Source organism: Henckelia pumila, chromosome 4 (genome assembly GCF_033568475.1).
Source record: "Henckelia pumila isolate YLH828 chromosome 4, ASM3356847v2, whole genome shotgun sequence".
Classification (NCBI taxonomy): domain Eukaryota; kingdom Viridiplantae; phylum Streptophyta; class Magnoliopsida; order Lamiales; family Gesneriaceae; genus Henckelia; species Henckelia pumila.
The window spans coordinates 220,689,090-220,698,994 of NC_133123.1; the positions used below are offsets into that span (position 1 = coordinate 220,689,090).

The following is a 9,905-nucleotide window of genomic DNA, read 5'->3' on the forward strand; positions in this document are numbered from 1 at the left end:
CAGCGGTTTTCATGGATTTAATGAATCGTGTGTTTTGGGAATTCATAAATCGAATTGTGATCGTTTTCATTGATGACATTTTGATTTATTCTAAGTCAAGGAAGGAGCATAAAGAACATTTGACATTAGTACTTCAGAAACTCAGAACAGCACAATTATATGCTAAGTTTTCGAAGTGTGAATTTTGGTTGGACAAATTATTATTTCTAGGACATGTGATATCACCACAAAGGGAATCTATCGATCCTAATAAAGTTAAAGCTATTCTTAATTGGTCTAGACCAACCAATGTCTCTGAGATTCGTAGTTTTTTGGGTTTGGCTGGATATTACAGGCGTTTTATTAAGGGATTTTCTGACATAGCAAGGCCTATGACCATATTGACCCAAAAAGATCAACGTTTTGTGTGGACTGAGGAATGTGAAGCTAGTTTTCAGACTTTGAAAGAAAAAATGACTAAGTCTCCAGTACTAGCATTACCTTCAGGCTCAGGTGGATTTTTTTGTTTGTACATATGCTTCTTTGAATGGATTGGGTTGTGTTTTGATGCAAAATGGACGCGTGATTGCGTATGCATCTCGTCAATTGAAACCACATGAGACTCGTTATCCAGTTCATGATTTAGAATTGGCTGCCATTGTGCATGCATTGAAAATATTGAGTCATTATCTGTATGATGAACAGTTTATGATTTATTCTAATCATAAGAGTTTGAAATATTTATTCATACAGTCTGATTTGAATATGAGACAACGTTTAGAATTGCTGAAGGATTTTGACTGTGATATTCAATACCAGCCAGGAAACATGAATCAAGTTGCAGATGCTTTGAACATAAAAGTTCATACTAAGATGTTGACATTTTAACTATTTCTAAAGTCCATGAGCATTTGGGAACTTCAGGATGGACTTATCGAGCTAAAGATAATCATTTCATAGTTTCATCTATTCAAGTTGAACCACGAATAATTTCAAAAATTGAAGCAGCACAGAAGACTGATCCATACATTCATAACTTGAAAGAATTAACTCCAGCCGATCAATCAGATAAATTCACTGTTGCTTCTGATGGATGTTTGCGTTATAATTGTTGAATTGTGGTTTCGAATTTGATTGATTTGAAATAAGATATACTACGTGAAGCACATTGTATTTGACATAGTGTACATCCTGAAATTAGAAAGATGTATCATATCTTGAAAGCCCATTACTGGTGGGAAGGTATGAAGAAAGACATTTCTGACTTTGTGGCTAAGTGTTTGACGTGTCAACAAGTGAAGGCTGGAAGAATGAGACCAGGTGGTATGTTACTTAGTCTTGAAATATCACAGTGGAATTGGGAACACAATTCTATGGATTTCGTGACACACCTACCTCGATCTAGTCGTGGTTGTGATTCCATTTGGGTTATTGTGGATATATTGTCTAAATCTGTCCATTTTATTCCTTATGATCGTACTTATACATATAAGAAAATGACAACACTGTACATTGATCAGATAGTGAGATTGCATGGTTTGCCAGTTACGATAGTATCAGACCGTGATCCCAGATTTACTTCTAAGTTTTGGGCTAGTTTGCAATCAGCTTTGGGTTCTAAATTGGCCATGAGTAATGCCTATCATCCTTAGACAGATGGTCAATCTGAAAGAACTATTCAGACACTCGAAGATTTATTACGAGCTGTTGTGATGGATTTCAGTGGTGGTTGGCAAGAATCATTAGCTTTGGTGGAATTCTCTTACAATAATAGTTATCAAGTATCTATTGGGATGACACCATTTGAAGCCTTGTATGGCAGAAAATGTAGATCTCCGATATGTTGGGAAGAAGTAGGAGAACGACAGTTGTCAGGACCAGAGTATATTCAAGAGATGAAAGAAAAATTTGAACTGATCAGGAAAAGGATGAAAGCAGCCCAGGATCGTCAAGCCAGCTATGCTAATAATAGACATAGACCTATAGAATTTCAGGTTGGCGATTTTTTTTTTTGAAAATATCACCATTTCGTGGTACTATGAGATTTGGGCGTAAAGGGAAATTAGCTCCTCGTTATATCGGTCCGTACAAGATTTTTGAGAAAATTGGTATTTTGGCATATCGTTTGAACTTGCCGCAGAGTTTGTCTGCGATACATGATGTATTTCACGTATCTATGCTGCAGAAGTATGAACCAAATCATTCTTATATCTTGAGGGCTGATGATGTGGAGTTGGATAGTTCCTTAGCTATGTTGAATATCCAGTGCAGGTTATTGATCGCAAAGAAAAGCAACATAGGAACAAGATGATTCCTTTGGTGATGGTGGAATGGAGTAGACATGGGAGAGAAAAAGCTACATGGGAATTGGAGTCTAGAATGCGTCAAGAATGGCCTAATTATTTTGACAATGTGATGAATTATTCCATGTGCTCTGATTTCCCAATGTACTATCAGTGGTAGATGTTTGATCCTTTTGTATATAAGTTTGATGTGTGTTAATTTCGAGGACAAAATTTTCTGTTTAGAGGGGAAAAATGTAAGGACCGATTTTAATATGTTAATTAATTTGAGTGTTAAAAATATGTATTAATAAATATCGGTTTATAGTCGATATTAAAATGAATATTTTATTTATAGAGCACACATGAGTTGAAATAACTCAAATCGGGTAAAGTTTTAACCCAGAATGAATAAAATAGGATACACATTAAACCAATACATATCTAATGAAATAGATATGGATATACATATATAGAGATATACAGTACACTCTCTCTCCTTCATATTTATCCACCGTCTCTCTCTCTCTCGTTTGTATCGTTCTTTTCTTTTCTTTTCCAAACTTTTCCCTTCGCTTTAAATGTTCGTATCTCCTTCGTTTTTGGCCGGATTTCAAAAGTAAATATAGTTCTGGAATCCACGTGACGTAATCTTTCTTTTGATATCGATTTTGTAAGGTTTTGTCGCTGTCTCGAAAACCCGACTTTGACAGCCGCCGCCCAATCGCCGGCGATCGGCGACAGTTAAGAGAAGGTGGTTTTAGGTGTGTTCAGCCATATTCGAGGTCTGGGAGGTATAATCTCGAATTTAGGGTTTCGAATTTTGGGAATTTTGATTCAAATTACTTCCAATAATTGATATTTGAATTATTATTGGTTGTAGGTACTATATTGGAGTCGATTGAAGGTATTCGATATTTTTCAAAATTTATTTGGGATTAATTTCGAATTTTGAGATTTTTAATATTGGGGATTTTCGAATTTAAGTGTTGATTATTCAGTAATTGAGTGTTTAAATGCTATAGAAAATATAAATGCGAAAATTTGAAATTTGTAGGAATTTTTAGAAAATTAAGATTTTGATAAGTTGGATAATTCGACTTTTTGAGTTTTAGCCTTAGTTCTGATAATTTTTAGATTTGTAAAGGAATGGGAATTTATATGAAATAAATGGTTTTTCACAGGATTAGACTATTCGAGAATTACTTGCGATATTTCTGTGGTAAATTAAGTGTTGATTGAGGTACGTATGAGCTGTTTACATTACGACGCCTATAATGGCATGTAATGATATTAAGTATTTTGTAATTAGTGATAACGTGTTTTATGTTCTTATGTGAATTATATGATTGCATTCATTCATTTACATTGATTGTTAATGTGCAGAATTGAGAATAATCCCTATTTTTTTTAATAAAATAAAATAAATTTCAAATACATTTTTATTGAAAATATTAAGGGATATTCGTAAATAAGCATGTTAACAATTTTTCATAGCACGTTGAGTCTTGACTCCTTTGATTGCTATTGATATTGATCTCTTGAGATGTATTGAGTCATCATGGAGCGAGTGACATTGTTTAGTGCACTCCTGAGATAGCATGAGGCACGGACAGGTAGCTCCTGTCTCCCTCCGATGCTACGTACGACACTCCTGATGACAACATGAGTCTGGACGGGTCGCTCCTGTCACCCTCCGATGCTACGTGTGTGGATTAGCAGTGATGATTCGAGGTCTGCTACGTTCATGGCACGGGTGGCCACTGAGATTATTGTGATACGATTATTTGAACTCCATTTGGTATCCCTTATTCCATTGATACCTGTCACGAATTACATTGCATTTCATTGCATTGTAATTGATTTTATTCATGTCAGTTATATTTGTCATAATTTTTCTAGTTCGTCGTACTGGGGTCCGGCCCCTATTTTCTTTTTATGTTGTGGTTGTTTGTGATTCCATAGCAGATTATCCAAGGGGATTTGACGCATCTGGTGGAGCGTCATCTAATGGTACCCAATGAGTCGAGCGTGGAGTCGAGTTCCCAAATATATGTATATATCAGATTAGCGAGTTTTATATTTTTCGGGGAATGCCATGTGTATCTGTATTGATAGTTTTTACTTTGTTTGTGTGTAATCGTGCTTTGCCGGCTCTGCATGTGTTTAATCCTGGCCAATGCGGCTATAGGTTTGTAAATTGATGATGTGACTTTATTTTCGAGTATATATTGTTGTACAGGTTTTTGGGATGTCCTGTTTACGAATAGGTCATGCGAAATTTTGGTAGGCCCAAAACGCAAAATTTTAACTCGTTTTCGCTGTTTACGTTAATTAATCCTTATTGTTTAATCATTAAATATTAAATCAGGACACGAGCCATTTCAAATTTTTTACTTGTAACTGTTTGCCCATTCTAGAATCTAGGCAAGTCCCTCCGCCCCATAGATTAATATATGACTCGAAAATAGGTATATTAATTAGGCGAGTCATTCAAAATATATTGAACCAACAATAAAATATAATGTGTATTTGAAACATTTAGATTATTTTTTAAAAATACAAATCTACCAGAAAAGAATGATAAAACATTTTGAAGTAGAATACAACGTCCATTCATTTCGTTATCCATTTTTATTCAAACTGAAACCTCATGAGAAGCCTAACGGATTTGAACTTAACACCCTTTTTGTCATACAATGGGACAGACCTTATTCCAACCTTCAATTCCGACACTGGCAAACATGTCTGCCCACCAAAATCATCTTTCTCGGACACGTTATGCTCGCGCACCTCGATTCGTAGCAACGCGAGCTCCGGGACCCTTAGCGGGAATGTGAACTCTTCGTTCCAGTAGGGTCCCCAATCATCTTCTATTATCTTCGTTTTTCTATTGGCTGAATCCGCTTGGACGCCTATTATTTGAACCTGGAAAACGGGAGAATGGTCGTTTACCGACATGAAACCTCGTGTGAATCAGTATGTACGTTAAGTGTTTGCAACATGTTTTTTTTTTTTATTGGGTGTATTCGTTTTCATGTAGTTAGGAATTTAGGATCACCTAAAATTTTTTATTTGAATTATCGCTGAACCAGTTCCGGATAAACTATCAAGTGTTTTACACCCTATATGAAATCATATGGACTAGTATATCACACCTTAGTGTAGTATAAAACAAAGCCGTCACTATTCTATTAAAGGGGTTGGCTCCAATGGAGTCACTATTCTATTAAAGGGGTTGGCTCCAATGGAGTCGAAATATATATAGACTATGTCAAATAATCATTTCACAAAAATTTCATATGAGATCATGTCATGAGTCAATTTTATAATACAGATTTCCAAATATGACTCGACTCATCAAAAAGTTATATTTTTTATGTCAAAAATATTATTTTTTGCTGCAAATATGGATCGGATCAATCAGCCTTACAAATATAGACATATGAAATCATCTCATGGTCGAGAGACTTATATTCTTAATTTTTTTTTATATGCGACCTTGTATTAATTTTTTCTCCTTTTCTTTTTCTTTTTTCTCAAATTAACCATCAAATGATGTAATCATTATTGTATTCATAAGTGATTTTTGTGACTAGAAGCCGATGTTTCACCAGAGTTTTGACATATGGATTTTAATACCATTCTAACGTGTGTGTGTGTATATATATATATATTGTGTTATTATTATTCAGTCATACTACATTAATATTCTTTTAGTTAATTGAGTTAATTAAAATTTTAATTTGATTGATTGATTTAGCATATCCTCAGCATGATAACATTTCTCTAAAAATATATATAAGTTTGGTATTTTTTTTTAAAAACCATATCCTTTTTGTGTGTGTGTGTGTTATTAATTACCTTTGTGTAGAAATCGGGAGGTGAATATGCATCAAAGTGTGTGTGGCTGAAATCCGAACGCCATCCTGACCCCATATACACATTCACCTGTCAAAACACAATTAAAAAATACTAATTAAAATTGATCATGTTAGTTGATGTATGAATTGTATTTCAAATAATGTATATAATAAGGTGCTAGCAATTGCACTAAAATTCTATATATGTTACACCAATAATGTGTGATTCCACATCAATAAAAACTTAACACGTTAACACGTGGAATTACCTGTCAATGTAACAGATAATGTTACATAAATTGTCACCGAAGAATTTTTCCGGTTTGACTCACCCTTAGTATTAGCTTGACTGGCAAAGGTAGACTTGGATCAAACACTTCATTACTTGGACCTTTTCTCATTAACAAATCGGGTTTCTTGACAAACCCACACCCTCCGTTGGATCTAAACATTCCATGCATCATCCATAGTGATTTTCCATATCCCTAATTTTAATCAAGGAAAATAAATATTAAGCGAGTCTCGATCCGTACATTTTGCAGTGAAAAACCAAAAAAAGTAACCTGCATATTGAAGGCAACCATCTGAGCCCCATGCATCCATCCAACAGTTGGCCTGAAATTTGAAGATGTCACTCGTGTTCCCTTAGGAAACACCCTCAAGATATTCTTCTGAGTGAACCTACATAACATATAAATTGAAGGGTAAGGAAAAATCCAGGCCACCATTCTATATATATTGTTGGTTATCTTTCGATCATGTTTGAAGCGTAGGAAAGGCGAAAGAGTACCTTACAAGATCAGTTGCATAAGATTCTGCGGCCTTTTCAAGTCTTTGCTCACTCAAACTAAGTCGATTAACTTTATCAATTCCACTTCTTAGAGTATCTCTCAGGCTTTTTTTCGCCTTTCCGGCATGAATACCGATGAGTTGTCTGTATTCTGGTTCTGTTACACTACCCCATTTCTGTCTTGAAACAGAGTTATCTTCATCATCTTGATCACTATCACTCTGATTTTTTCGAAACCACAAGTATGTTAGCCCATTGATGGTTAAAAAACTCCGAAAAATCGTCCTAGATAAATAAAATCTCACCAAAACTTCGTCTTCCGATGTATCTTTTTCCACTGGCAATGAGTTTTCTTCATCAATGTTAGTATTGTTGGATATGAGGTACTCTTTTGGTGGTTTCGTGGAAAGTATTATTTTGTGCTTCAAGGCTTCCGGCGAAGGGAACTCCTCCAAGCATCCCGACTCGGGGTAGTATAGAATATCTCCAAAAACTTGTGTAACCATCTGCAAAAAAATTTAGCTCTAAACCCAATTTGAAATTAAGAACATTATTGTATATATGGAACCCAGAGATTTTAATACGTACCTTAGCGACTTTCGCTTGAAGTTCGGGCGTGAGGTGATCCTCTAAGGTGATTATGACTGGGTAAGGAGATGCAACAAAAGCATGATCTCTAATGCAATTCAAGCACTTGATGAGTGGTATCGGAGTCGTTAGAGTCCTGAAGTTAGTATTCAAAATTTTGTTTTTCTTGATGATCAAAATGGATGCAAATTAATTACCAAAAGTATATATATATATAGAGCAGTTGAAAATTAGAAGCAGAAGATTGTTAAAAGAGTTAACATGAGTACGTACCTTCCATGAAGAACATGGACGCCATCTTTTCCGGAATTTGGCCATAAATCGAGCTCGATTCCCCTCACACCATTTTGCAGAGATCTTATAATTGGGATTTCACTACTATCGCTGCTGAGTTGATTCCCAGTTAAATATGAGTTATGACCTGTGTATATGAAATAATGTTGCAATGGAGCTGTCATATCATGGTGTACCTGCATGTAATTCATATTATACACAAACTGTCGAGCTAATTAAAGATTTCCCTATCCATCGATTTAAAACAAGGGGAAAATTGTAAATTTAGTTTCGTAATTCACCTATATATTATGGCTTTTAGTTCTATAATGAGTTGTCAAAGTTTGATATTAGATGTATACATTGTCATTGCTGCCTTTATAGTCTTTATTTATAATTTGCTTGTAATGCTTAAGTCATTTTCTTTGATGCACGATTAGGTATTTGAGTTAGGGAGACATTACGGATGACCAAAATTCACGCTCGACTAGGGTGTTACTCAAAGTTCAAGTTGAAGTAGTCAATGATATTCAGTAACTTTTAACAAGCTCGATCGGGTACTAATTAAGTTACTCGAATTTGAGTTGACGTGAATCTAGTTCGTCTCAAAAGTTACGATCATATATTAAATACTTGCAGTCACCATCAATTGAACGGTATTGCTCTTTCCAAAATAAATTATATCTAAATAATAAATGAAAATAATATCTTAGCTAGGGGCGGAAATTGCAATTAGTTTGGACCTTTGATATTTCTAGATCTAGATTGCATGCATCATTGTAAATATCTAAATCTCAAAGAATGAAAAGCACCGAGAAACTAAAAATGTATCATTTTGAAACATTAATAAATAACAAACTAAGTTAACAAAAACATTATTCTTCAATCCAACCCAACCCAACCCAACCCAACCCAACCCAACCCAACCCATTATTTTTCATTATAAATATGAATCGAATTGTTGTGTATGTTAGGAGTGTTACCAGGACCTAATCCAGCAAGTTTGGCTTGCTCTCTTATCTTGATTATAAAAAAAAAAAAAAAATACTTCCAAATTTGAAAATATTGCAATGTTTTTTTTTAAAAAAAAAAATTATTTGAAATAAATATATTTCCATAACAAATTAAAATCTGTTTTTCAAATCAAAATCAATACTGTTCGATCGATTACCTAACAGAGTGCAAGAAGATTAAAAAAAAAAAAAAAAAAAAGTCAACCAATTAAGCAGAAGATGATTCAAAGAGACCTGATCATTAATGGGGCCATTGAGATCATCTCGGAGAAGAAAATTAAACAAGTCCTCCAGATTGAGACGGCGGCGGCCGACATTTTGAAGGATCGCCTCCGCATCAGCGGCGGAGCACCGTTCCCCTTGGTGGTCATTCAAGAAATGGAGCAAATGATCGGCCATCATGTGGTCAAGCCCCTCCGCATACTGCCGGAACGCCTCCCTCACATCCGGCGGCGGCCCAGGCTCACTGATCTTGAACTTCCGGCGGAAGAATCTCAACATTTTGTATGAATCATAGCTCTGCTCCATTACACCAAATCTTCAAATTCAATCACAAGTGTGTGTGTTTATATATATATAAATATAAATTATGTTTTCGGTTTACGCGTTCGATTGACAGACGTGGGTAGAAAAGGTTGTTTCTTGGAAACATTGATATTATTTTTGAAGTTCATCAATATGATTTTGTGTGAAAACGTGGAGAAAAAAAACACAAATAGCACAACTAATAACTAAATAAATAAATGAAGATGAAACAGTAAGGAATTGGTAATCCCATAGTAGACTTTTGGAAATTGTTTTGAAGACTAAGAATAAATTAGCTTAATTTTTAAGGGAATCCCATTACTTTTTTACTCATAAAAAAACATTTATACACAGAGTTAATTTATAAAATAGATTTTTAATTCGATTTAACTCATATAAAATATTATTTTTATGTTGTAAATATTAATATGGACGAGATCGACCATAACATAAATACGTGAGACCTTATTTACAAAAAATATATTCATTGATTGGGGAAAAATAGCCAGATTCGTATTATTGTAAGTTAACATGCTTTGGATTTTGATATCTTGTGTGGTAAAGTTAGACTAATGCTTTAAGATTGAATTTT

General features: G+C 34.5%; 1 protein-coding gene across 3 annotated transcripts; it reads right to left on the reverse strand.

Annotated features, from left to right (window-relative positions):
• Positions 1-4,764: 4,764 nt before the first annotated feature.
• LOC140859899 (phosphoinositide phospholipase C 6-like) lies at positions 4,765-9,521 on the reverse strand. 3 transcript variants are annotated; one of them, XM_073262512.1, is made up of 9 exons: positions 9,023-9,506; positions 7,776-7,972; positions 7,503-7,638; positions 7,220-7,420; positions 6,915-7,135; positions 6,688-6,805; positions 6,457-6,609; positions 6,126-6,212; positions 4,765-5,189 (listed from the first exon to the last, which is right to left on the reverse strand). In XM_073262512.1, exons 1-9 carry the CDS (start codon positions 9,314-9,316, stop codon positions 4,896-4,898), a joined length of 1,701 nt encoding a protein of 566 aa, XP_073118613.1. In that variant the 5' UTR covers positions 9,317-9,506; the 3' UTR covers positions 4,765-4,895. The 3 variants fall into 3 exon arrangements, 2 of the variants coding, with proteins under 2 accessions (XP_073118613.1, XP_073118612.1); XM_073262511.1 differs by having other exon boundaries at positions 6,915-7,420; positions 9,023-9,518; XR_012143558.1 differs by having other exon boundaries at positions 5,142-5,189; positions 6,394-6,609; positions 6,915-7,420; positions 9,023-9,521.
• Positions 9,522-9,905: the final 384 nt, after the last annotated feature.

What these genes read in the sequence shown, in the direction of transcription:
- LOC140859899 (XM_073262511.1), bottom strand. Translation starts at nt 9,316, where the DNA reads ATGGAGCAGAGCTATGATTCATACAAAATGTTGAGATTCTTCCGCCGG. An exon ending in ATGGCCCCATTAATGATCAG is followed by an intron (nt 7,973 to 9,022) that starts GTCTCTTTGAAT and finishes AATTACATGCAG; the next exon opens with GTACACCATGATATGACAGC. An exon ending in TGGTTGCCTTCAATATGCAG is followed by an intron (nt 6,610 to 6,687) that starts GTTACTTTTTTT and finishes GATTAAAATTAG; the next exon opens with GGATATGGAAAATCACTATG.